The following is a 12139-nucleotide window of genomic DNA, read 5'->3' as shown; positions in this document are numbered from 1 at the left end:
AAAATCATTTACAAAAATAAGTACAACAGAGCATGTGCCGAGGGTTCTGGTACGACAAAAGCCAGGGGTACAAGGTACAAGGCCCCGAATCAGATACTTGTGCATCATTACACAAGACAGTAACATTTTTTTTTTTTTGTCTGTTTTGCAATGACCTGTATTACACTGATATACGACCCTTCTGGAATATGTGTGCCCATAAATTCATTTTATATAACATAAATCTAACTTCATCATACATCCATGTTTTCTGCTTGCTTTGCTCATACTTGCCTTGCTGAGGATGGAACCCAGCATGCTAGTTTGTATATGACAGGCACACCACTGAACCATGTCCCAGACATTGTCCATTCTTATAAGGAGGGTTTTTTCCCTCTCTCTCTCTTTTGGTTTGGTTTTGTTTTTGGTGCATTCTCTTCTCATCAACATCTCATTGAACTCAACAAAACCCATATTATTCATTGCTTGGTTTCTACCTCCAGTGGAAGTCCTTAGTGCTGGCTCACAAAATGGGTCATAGGGACCGTTATCCTTGACTTACTTTTCCTTATGGGGATTTTAAAAATTGTTTCCCAAAGCAGACAACATACGGCATAGATCTTTGTCAAAGCTCACTGTAACATACACTTTACAGCACTGACTCCTTTTCCTATGTCCTCCAAAGAGCCTGAGCCTGCAGACTACACTCTCCAGCCTCTCCACAGAGTGTTTCTCTCTCTTCCTCTCTCAACATTCATGTCTCTCCTAATTCTCAGCATCAGTTGCTTAAAAACATAGACAACAAAGGTACACCAGCACTAGAAGTGAACAATGTGACAGTACACAGCTAAAAGTGAACAATGTAACAGTACACCTGATTTTTTTCAAAGGCAGCCTGTGTCAGGGATTGCTTTAAGACATCAGAAGTCTCTCCCTACAAATTTGTCGAAACATCCAGTTACAGAAGAGAGACATCTAAGAGGCATCTAAAATGCAGTACTCTCAAATCCAGCAAGAGATTTATCTTCAAATATTAAATGTTAAATCACATGCATACTTATAGAATATTTTAAAAGTTACAAAAATATTTTTAAAACCAATCCTGACAGTTTACCTGCAACTGCTATAATTTTTTTCTATGAAATATATAAAAACACAAAGGCTCTTTGTAAAAAAAAAAGTCTAGGATGAAGGATAGAGGAAAGAGGGGAAAGAGGAAAGAATGGAGCCATCCACAGAGCCGAGAGGTACCGGACGCCCTGCATTGGACAGTCTTGTCAACAACTATCGAATCCAAGAGAAGAGTTTGTACCTTAAGTGTTTCCTCAGCACATGTACATACATGTAAGCCAACCCTGAAGCTGGCTAAGGTTAACTAGTTAACTAGCCAGTGATCTTAGGACATCTGAACCATTAACTGCAATTCACCATTACTGGAGGAGAGTCTTACTATTTCACAAATCATAGCTACCTCATCTGGGCAATGTGGCTAAAGGATGCCCTTGGCCAAGTCAGCCTGTGGATGGCTTAGTCACTGAACTGAGGGATCCTTGAGGAGGTGGCTGTCTTCTAAGCTCAAACAGGTGGCAGCCAGAAAGCTAGACTCTCAGCTCCCTTTTGGATGTATCAATCGGAAGTCCCATGTGTCCTCTATGAGGGAGTAAGGTCTTCTCCATTCTGGAAAGTCACACCGTAAGGGTCACTCTTGATTCGCTTGTAGACAAAGTGGAAGATGTGGGGCTGAGGCCGGCTGTGCAGCTCAGCCTTGATCTTCTGAGGATACGTGTCCTCTGCCAACTGCTGCCATGTCTCATCAACAAAGAGAAACAGGCTGTACTCTTCAGGGTCCTCCACCTTAAACTTCTCAGCACAGAGCTGACACACATCCTCTGTGGTGATGTACGGTCTCACAAGGAGGGTCTTCCCAGTGCATCCGCTGTCGACCTCTTGGAAGGCAACCCGGAGGTAATTCTGCCAGAAGAAACAGAGATGTCAGGAGGGAGCACAGAAAAGAAAGCAGCCACCATTCAGAGGTAAGTGCAAGGCCGAACGGGCGAGCTGCTTGAGGCTCGGGCTTGTCCTGTGTTTAGTCAGACCACACAGCTCTTGCCAGGAGAGTCTGCTCTGTACTTGGACAGTGGCAGAGACTATGGCGTGGACTGAGCTGCCACATGTTAACTCACTGCAAAGGGAAACAACAGGAAGCCCCGCCAGCCCTGGTTTTCATCTTTCTACATCCATTACAAAGCTGGCTGCTTTAGAGATCCTAAGAGTGTAAACATATCCAGAGCTGGGATTTTTCCCAGCTTGAAAAATAACCCAAACAACAGGAGAGTCTGGGGCTGTAGTTATAGGAAAGGGATTTAAAACATGTAGACATACCAGCACCTGTGGCACTCGATTTGTGTTCTAGGAAGCCTACCCAAAGACAATCATGCTTGGTCAAACTGCTGAGGTCTGACCATCCTCCCCAAATGGTGATCTCATGCGGTGCAACCTTACATAAGGCTCCCAGTGGCTTGGGATGAAATGTGGGAAGAATTAGGGAAGGGATGTTGATTCTGCAAGGAAGGCTTTGGAGATGCAGCTGACTAAGCATTAGCGTGATGCTGTAGGAAGTAAAAGGAGACAGTGGCAGGCTTGGCATTAAGACTCACGTAGGTGCCCTGAGAGGAGAGCAGTGGTCTCCTATGACACAACCCAGGCAGTTGCCAAGAACTGTTAACACACACTAGGCTCTCCGGGATTTTGTTATTCTGGGTTGCTCCTTTATTTTCATGTCCTTAACAGTGATTTCCACATAAAGCAGAGAAGTCCTAGTCAAATTCTAGTGGTGTCTAGAGAACAGATACATTTTTGCTTCTTAGATCTGGTGATCCTGGTTGAGATCCTGGGAAAGGCTCAGCCTTGCTACTCACATGGCTGCCATACGGTTCTTGGGAAGGACTGTGTACTCTGGACATGCAAGACGTTTCATGTCATATGTAGGAAGGGCATTGGCCAGCCTGATGACTCTGCATAGGGAAGGCTAGACCAAGTGGCATTCAGATAGAGTGCTGGACTGTCAGATTTGAGCATCTGTCAGCTGTGTGCATGTGCCATCAGACCAGTCCCCTCCAGTACCACTGTCACTATGCATTTATTCCAGGACACCCTAAGAGAACTCTGGGAACAGCCTCCACAGCCCCAGTGAGGAGAGCCAGACACAAGCACTTCACCGTGTTAGCTGCTAAGGAGTCTTCCTGCAGGAGCGCGGAGTGTTGGGGTGCTTGTGTCTATGACCTTTGGATCTGGAGTTCCATTTCTGTATTTTAGTTTTCATTCACTATCTGAGTGCTCAAAGTCTCCCTCTTGGGTGGTACTGAGAGATGACATGTATCTCTAGAATGGGTGAGGTCAGTGGGTAAGGCTCTGTGGTGTCTGGGCCTAGGGAGCCATAGGTCTCTAGATCGGAAGCTTCTGGTAGGCAGTGGTGAGAACAGGAGACTTTCCTCATTACCTCTGATCTCGGAGGGTATAGCCTCTTAGGACCCCTCTCCTTGCATATACCCTACAACAGTAGCCCAACATCTGCATGAGCTAAACACTTTACCACATGGATGCTCTTGAGCAAATTAAGCAGGTGTGTGTGTGTGTGTGTGTGTGTGTGTGTGTGTGTTGGGGGACAGTGGAGGGGGCGGTGCACAGCATGTGCTCTTCCTTTGCAATTTGTGTGTCAAAGGAATTTCTGAGAAAATTGCAGTCTTGGAGAAGAACATGCTGACCCTGCTTTTCAAGCACGGGTTTGACTTTGAACCAAGGATTGTTTTCAGAGCCCTGAGAAGTGGGAAAGAAAAGGCAAGGGAGGCGAATCTGGACATAAAGGCAAGTTGATCTTGCCGCTGCCAGTTCCTGCTAGGGAACAAGCTGGGCAGCACTTGGAAATGAAGCACAGCCCCATCACACGCTTTCCCAGAAACTGCAGATTGGACCATCTTTGCACAGAATGATAACTCAGCAGTTGCTGGGCCAGGGAAAGGCTGTCACTCTGGCTTGCCTGTAGGGAATTAACTCACTGCGAACTGTACGGAAAGGTACAGCGGCTCAGCCTGGAAACGTGAGAGGGGCCTAGCTTCAGGGTTTGCTCTCAAACTGACTTGCTGCCTGAGCTGGGGCTGAGATTCCAGGGGATTCCATTTAGAACTTGGAGGCGAAAAGGGGGAAGGAGTAGTGGATGTTGCACCTCCCCCACTTCCCAAAGGGCAATGGCGTGGAGGGTGGGGGCACTGCAGGGTAAAGGCTGCTGTTTCCTGAGGAAACTGGATATCTGTTGGATTTGCTTGGACATTTTGTTGGGTTAGGTATTTGAGCCTTAATTTGGTTTTGTTGTTCGAAGGGCAGCCAACTGTGAGCCAAACCTGTGTGTGTATTTTATGTGGTGATAATTATATTTACATTTATGTTGGTGCTAAAGTGAGTCACACTGAGTAGAAACTACATCTTGACCATTTCCCCCCTCTAAGTGGCAGAGATGGAACCCCAGGACGTTGTGTGTGGTCTACCATGAACTATCCTAACAGCCAGGTTTTGAATCTGTGCGTCTCTCCCCTCAGGTTGGCTGTATTGGGTGCCATCCTCCTGATGATGCTGGACAGCAGTGAGGAACTGGCCCTGCCGATCAGCTACAAGATCATAAGGCGACACAACAAGCCTTTCCCACCGTAGCCCACGTTAAGACATTCGATGGGTTAGATACAGCCAATGCATTTTTCTCTTCTAGTGTAGCCAATGAGGACATGGCCCACTGAAAGCCGAAGTACGTCTGTGTACACGGCTAAAGACTCAGGAGTGATAGCCAGGCCGGAGGGTGGCTTGATTTTTTCTTTTCCACAAGGCGATTCCTTCTGCCTGAGCCAGGGCCCCTGGCCCTGAGCCCTTCTGCTTCAGGAGACAGTTCTACCTTCCCGGAAGACAGGGAAGAGGGTTGGGACTTGGGTGTGTACCTGAAAGTCATCAACGGAGGGGATAGTCCGGTTGGTGGTTCTCCGCTTGTGCCACTGCCTTAGGGTGTCCCTGGCTTCTGAGCTGAGCAGCCTCGCAGCCTGTTCTTCCTGGAAATTCTTTATCAGTGAGAGCGCCCCATAGGCACTTGTCAAGTAATAGCCTCCTGGAAGGGCAGAGAGAGTGGGTCCTTAAGAGGGTCACAGAGGTGATGGCATTGGAAATGCACGAGCGATAGTGTCATTGTATACAGCTGCCTTTGGGTATTCTCGGGGGCAGTGACCCCTGTGTACTAAAATCTATGGCTGCTTAGCTCTTCATGAAAAAAGTCACAGCATTTGCATACAATCTACATAATCCTCCCATACATCTTACATCATTGCTGGAAGACTTATAACCCCGTGCACAACGGGAACATTGCATAAAGAGTTTGGGGAGGAAGAACAATAAAAAGGTTTATATGTGTTTGTTGCATTTTCTCCTAAATATTTACAGCTCCTGGTTGGTAGAATTCTCAGGTGCGGAGCCTTACACACGTGGGAGTAGATGGTGGTTTGTCTAGCGCTTCCACAGAGGCGCACCCCTGCCAGCACACCACTCGCTTTTCTATCCTAGCACTCATCTCACACACATTTATGGAGTGACCCAAGCCAGTGCCAGGGGCAGCGGATACTAGAGAACTGACAGCATTTCTGTTCCCACACTTAAGAGATTTACATGTTAAAGACAGTGGAGTCCCACTGAGAGAGCCATTAAAATTAATCTCTCCTGTCTGTGAGGAAACGAGACATTTTAAGACATCTATGTATTTTTCTATGTTTGGCTTAAAAAGAAACCAGTTGCTCGCTGAAGAATTTGTAAATGTGCTTGAGCGCCACTAGGGGACGTTTTGAGGGGGGGTAGTAAGAATTCCCCACATGCTACATAGTTTGTATTTAGAGACATAATCCTCCCATAAATCTTCCGTCATCACTAGATGACTTATAGTACCCCATAGAATAGCAGAACTACATCAAGAGTTTGGGGAGAAAAGGACTAAATATCCATTACAGTTCTACTGTGTTCATGACAGAGCTGGGGAACAGGAGATCCTGAGAACTCGAACCCCTGCTCCCCAGAAATGGAGACACACATTAAAGAGAACAGACATGCCGATTGGTTCATTCCCAACCCAGAAGGTCACTGCAGTTAAGTGAGAAAGAAGTGTCGCTTTCATTCCAAAGCCTCTACTTGCTCCCAGGGAGCCTTGCAGAACTCTCTCTGACCCATGCGCAGGATTGAAATGGCTTCACCTCTCAGGAGCATGGGTGCCGGGCCTGTGAACCGGCCCTGGGGTTGAACTTGGCAAAGCAGACTTGTTGTTTGAAGTCACCGATGGGGATTTTTTTTTCCTCTTTCTTTCTTTGTAGTGCTTTGGGGTGCGGGGCCTCATGCATGCTAGCCAAGGGCTCTATCATTTAGCCACACCCACAAGCCAAGTCAGCCCATATTAGGCTTTTTGTTTAGAGTTTTGCTGACCCCACCATCCACGATTTAAGATCTCTACAGCACCCTCTGTTATGAATTATTAATCCTTAGTCTTTGCCCCAGGAATAAGTCACACATGACTCAGTATAAAATGCTAGATCAAGTGTGTGCATGCCTCACAGGGGAGCTCGGGGAATCTATTAGAATTAATAAACTGTATTTTGGTGTCAGCATTTAACTGTGACTCCAGGAGCTACAATCCCTGTGGGGTGGTGAGGGGCTCCTTGCTTTGAATTTGACTCCACCGCCCTGATGTGCTCAGCCTGCTAAGGAGAAAACCCCAAATGCTGGAAACACAGAATTGACCACACTTTGAAACATGTGGAAACAATTAGAGGAAGGTTTTAAAGTTCAGCAAAACTATACCCCACCATAAGCAAGAGCTCTGAGCTTGCAAGGGACTCTATGGTGCCGGGTCTGTAAGAGAGAATACCTGCTTACACCGCAGAAAAGACACGTGACTGTCGTAAAGCCAACCCCAGAGAGCTTTGGATAGGCCACAGAAAGCAAGGGTCTAGGACACGTGATCCAGACCGGAGGCGCTGCAGTTCAGTATCCCACAGCTTAGTCTGGAGCCACAGGCAGCCCGCCTGGGCCATGCTCTCCCGAGGGCAGAAGGTAAGCAGAGTGCCGGACACAGGTCACACAGAGGAGCCCACAGGCTGTTCATCCGCCAGTGTATCTTTTTTAAAAAAATGCTTTTTTCCTCACAGGGATTCCTGCAGGTGAAGACAATCCTGCCCATCTGTCACAACACAGTGCTTATTTCCTTCTCCTTTAAGAAGACAAGCTTGAAACCCGGGGTGGGGGTGGGGGGCACTGCCAGGAAATGGTTGTCTCTGTCCCCAGACCACAAGATGTAAGCATCTAAGTACACACTATAGATAACAGAAGGGTGATTTCTAAGGGAGGCTGAGACTCTCTTTTCCCCAAAGCCTCAAGGGGCTTCTTGCTACTAGAAACCATTGAAATAACCCCCAAACCACAATAATCACATGGTGGGAAAAGGGGTGGCTCCACACTGCAGCTACAAATGTCTGCCTCGGTGCCTGGACAAAGCCACACTCATTTTCTCTCCTGCTCAGTCCCAGGAAGGGGGAAAGACACAGTGAGACTCATGGGCTCATAATGGATTATCTGGGTCCCTGGCTGAAATTTCATGGAGAGGATACAGGTGGGTGAGGCACAGAGACCGGAAGATCTCACTCATATCTGCCTCTGCCTGGGCACAGGATGAAGGATACTTATCCCAAGTTGGCAGCAGCCAAAAAGGAATGGGGCAGACATGTCTTAGGGACCAGGGAGAAGCAGGTCTTTGATAGGAAAAGCAACCCTGAAGACTCAGGAGAGGACTGAGGACATCAGAGGACATTCTGGAGATGATGATGTATTTAACGCCTCTGTGGGAGATTCCCAGGTGATGCAAACCCAGGGCATCCCAAGGGCAGGTAGACCTTTGTACTCAAGCCCAGACTGAAACTCAGCAGGAACAGAGCAAACACAGCTGCCCACTCAGGGTCTGCCTGGGTGCCCAGCGGATTCCTGAAAATAGCTAATGGATGGGCAGGCAGGCCCGGATTTGTCTCCTTCCAGAATGACCAGCCCACAGGAGAGCCCCAGCTCTTATTGCCTTTCAAGGTTGTGAGGTTCAGAGTTAAGCATCTTAATGATCTTCATGATGCGACCTCTAACTGATGCAGAAGGAGAAAGAAATCCCTGGGTGAAGACTGAACCTGAATACTAGAGAAAACAGAAAGCAAACAAATGTTCCCAAGTTTGAAACAATTCCTTTTCTTTTTAAGGCCAGCTTTTCACTGATTTTAGTGATAACAATAGCAGGTTATTTTTCTATCAGCTAACTATTCTTTAATAAAATGTTGGCAACATTCTAAGTAGAAAAACCTGTATCTTTTTGTAAAAAAATGATACTTAAAGGGCAAGGGCTATGGTTCAGTGATTGGCTGCTTGCTTTGACTGAGGGCCTAGGTCCAATCCCCAGTACCGAAACAAACACACAAACACATATCAGAAAAAAAGTGAAAAATATATTCTAGTGAATATTTAATTCTACTAAGTTAGAATTTTGTCAGGCTTGGTTGCATCTTCTCCCTTTTTAATTTCAATTTTTCTACAATGACTCACTATTACTACTGTCATTTTTTTAAAGGTCAGTCTAGTACATAATTTGTTTGGGGGAACAGGACCTCATGTTGTCCAGGCTCATCTCAAACTCACTATTTAGTCAAAGATAACCTTGAATTTCTGATTCTCCAAGTGCTAGGATTGGAGGCATGTACCAAAGCTCCTAGGCTAGCATACAGTTTTATATTAAAAAACCAATTAGTCCTGCAGTTAACTAGTCAGTGTAGTTTCCTAACCACAGGGTTGCATTTGGGATGACAAAGATGCTTTGGAGCTAGATAGAGGTGGTAGTGAACAGCTTTCTCTGTATGTACTCCCAGTCCTCTGTGTGTGTGTGTGTGTGTGTGTGTGTGTGTATGTGAGTGTGTACATAAAGATAAACACCGATGGACAACCTTTGGTGTTAGTCCTCAGATGTCATCCATACTCCTTGATTTTTGAGACTGGATCTCTCATTGGTGTGGGAGCTCACTGATCTGGCCCCGCTGGGATTGTAATTTATACCATCATACTGAGCTTTGTGATGTGCGTGCTGGGGCTTGAACGCTGACATTTCACTGGCTGAGCTATTTGCTCAGGGTAGTGTAGAGTCCTAATCATCCACCTCTCAAACGCCGAGGGGACAGTTGTACATCACCGAGCCCAGTCCCACAAAGGCTAGCTTTACATTCCATGAGTTTCATCTCAAATTTAAAGGGTGTAACCCCCGCCAACTGCTCTGCCTCTTCCTCACAACCTTTGTGTCTGGTTCCTTTGACACACCCAAGAGTATCTCACCTTCTCCATGCAACAGCGACGGGTCTAGGAGCTCCATCATGTACTCGATTTCAGTGTCCAATTCAAGCATGTCACACTGAGCTATGACATAGGTCAGGACTGGCAAGAAGTCGTCTGCACCGTACATCCTCCCTAGGATCAGGAAGAGAGAGCAAAGTGAGATAATTTTTAATCTATGTTTTTTTCTTTCATATCCTATTTGCTGCTTTTATTAGCCACCAAGGAGTCATGCTGGGGAAATGTGCTACTTATAAACAGGCGTGGGAGTTCCTGGAATCCTACCTACGTGGCCCTTGACTCTACCCACTGCTTTCTGTGGCCAGCCCTGGCTCACAGTGTCATCATGAATGTCTCTGAGACAGTCAACACAGCTCAGATTTTCTTCCCATTTTTTAAGATTTGTGCACTGAAACAGAGTGCTTTTAAGTGTTTTAAGCTGTTAGCAAGGCATGATATAAACCCTCAATGAAATATTCTCTCAGGCTAATTCTTTCCGGCTCAATGTCTTCTGTGCACATTTATCACAAACGTAATGATAGACCTAATTTACACCAGGGAAAACATCTCTGCTTGATGTTCATTTCATTTGTTTGATTTATTTAAACGTGTGGTGATGATAGCACCCGATTAATAGCAATATATAAGAAGAGGAGGAGGGGAGGGGGAGGGGGGAGGAAGTCCTTATTTCCTGTGCTGCTTGCTTGCCGTGGTGGTTCTTAAATGCGTTGACTTTGCCAATCGAGAGCACATTTGACACTATCTGAAAACAGTTTTCATAATCACAACTGGAGAGTGAGGGTGAAAACGGTATCCAGGATGCTGCTAAGCTTCCCCATAAGGAAGTGGGACAGCCCCCACAATGAAGATGGAAATGTAATCTGAAGCAGGTAATATTTTGGAAATCTTTATAAATAATCTCATGAGCTACAGAGACATGCGCTTTAAATTTCAGAGGCTTGTCCACAGGCTGGTAATAACTCACGGACTCTCTGTCTCTCTCTCTGTCTCTCTCTCTCTGTCTCTCTCTCTGTCTCTCTCTCTCTGTCTCTCTCTCTCTCTCTCTCTCTCTCTCTGTGTGTGTGTGTGTGTGTGTGTGTGCACATAGAAGCCAGGGGTTGACATTACGCGGCGTAATCAATTGCTCTCTTCTGTATTTACTGAGGCAGAGCCTCTCACTTGGAGCTCACCCATTTGGCTATTCTAGCTAGTCAGATGACTCCGGGCGCCCCTTTTCTCTGCCCCACAAATGTGAGATTGTGGGTAAGCCACCACACACATCTACCCAGCATCTATGTGGTTAAATCTTTATGACTGTCTGACAAGTACTTTGCTGGCTGAACCACCTCCCTGGTCCCAGGAGCTCACAGGTTAAAATCCTCACTCAGTACTCTGCAATGCATGCACTCATGCATTACTGTCCACTCCAGCAGTGGGCCACAGCCTGTGTTTTCTCTCTGTGGCTCTTCTACTACAGCAATTTCTGTCAAGAAAAGGTTGGTCATCGCCCACTCTCTGAAGGCCTGGAACAGAGTGGGCTCAGTCACTACTCATGATGGGTACTTCTGCATCTTTAGGAAAAAGCCAGGGGAATCCTGAGGACTTGGTAATACTTGATGATTTCCATCTTACCGCCTCAGCCTTCTTACCAACACTCCAGATTTCTCACAGGTGTGCTGTAGATTATCAGCATTAAACATGCACGGGCCAGAGTGTGGCCAAGTGTGGCCAGGGTTCTCACTAATATCCCCATTGCACTTGGGAGTTCAGAATGAGTCGCCTAACCTAGTTCTCACATTATGGAGGAGAGGGTCATATGTAACAACAGATGTGGGAACTGCAGGGTTGAAGATTAAAGCAGCCAAAAGTCCCCCAGTAAAAAAACTCAGTTGATGGGGGAGGGTAACATATGAAGACGCACCTCATGCTGCACTAAGTCTTTAAGTCAGCATCATAGACAACTCTTTCTTTGTCCTTATCCACTCACTGACTATTGCCTGAGACTCGTTGGTCAAGTCCGGTCAGTTGCATTTACATTTCTATAGGCTACCAGGTGAAATCGAGAGACTGAAGGGAGGGGATATAGGGGTTCAATCAGAAGTTTGGACCAAATGACAGGCTACCTCACCTGAGTTGTTCTCCATGACAGTGTAGATGAGCTTACAGACCCGTAGCAAAAGCATGACTTTCTTTTCTGGCGAATACATCTTCTGCATAGTCATGAATTTAAGCTTGATTTTCTCCAGCTCCATCAAGTCAGGGGTTGGAGCAAAGACCCCCAGCTCCTGTGGGTTCCTCTGCCGCACCAATTGCAGGTTCTCCTTGAGTTGTTTCCACGAGCCGTCCGCCGTGTGGAAGTCCTTCAGCATGGCCTCCACATGGCCCTTGAGGGGCTTCAAGATGCACTTGTGCATGGCCTTCTCCAACACCACATCTGCCAAAGAAAAAGAAGTGACTGTGACCGCAGTCTGAGAGGACGATTGTAATCTCTCGGGATGCAAATCTGTGACTCTGCACAGCCTTCAGAGGAGAGGACAAACACTTGATCAGGACATTTAACACCAGACAGACAGAACTGCCATGACTCACACAACAGGTAAGGCGAGCTTGCGCTGATAACACGGTCCTTGTCCACACTCAGTAAAATAAGCAGGCTTATGTTAATCTCCCTGCATTCGAGCAAATATGTCAGAAGAGCTTCTGATCTAGGTGTTCTATCCTTCCCTGTTGATGTGGT

At 46.5% G+C, this 12139-nt stretch overlaps 1 protein-coding gene across 3 annotated transcripts in view; it reads right to left on the bottom strand.

Annotated features, from left to right (window-relative positions):
• Positions 1-12139, bottom strand: part of RIN2 (Ras and Rab interactor 2) — a gene marked incomplete at its 5' end in the record, with an annotated part of 98142 nt that continues 86003 nt past the window's right edge. For all 3 annotated transcript variants that reach the window (XM_080930993.1, XM_080930991.1, XM_080930992.1), the window contains 4 exons: positions 1-1950; positions 4962-5125; positions 9406-9537; positions 11531-11836. In XM_080930993.1, coding sequence (XP_080787119.1) covers positions 1630-1950; positions 4962-5125; positions 9406-9537; positions 11531-11836 — 923 coding nt within the window. In that variant the 3' untranslated portion in view covers positions 1-1629. The remainder of the gene's footprint in view (positions 1951-4961; positions 5126-9405; positions 9538-11530; positions 11837-12139) is intronic.

This window comes from Micromys minutus (assembly GCF_963924665.1).
Source record: "Micromys minutus genome assembly, chromosome: 17".
Taxonomy (NCBI): Eukaryota; Metazoa; Chordata; class Mammalia; order Rodentia; family Muridae; genus Micromys; species Micromys minutus.
This window is presented reverse-complemented; position numbering and strand designations above follow the sequence as displayed.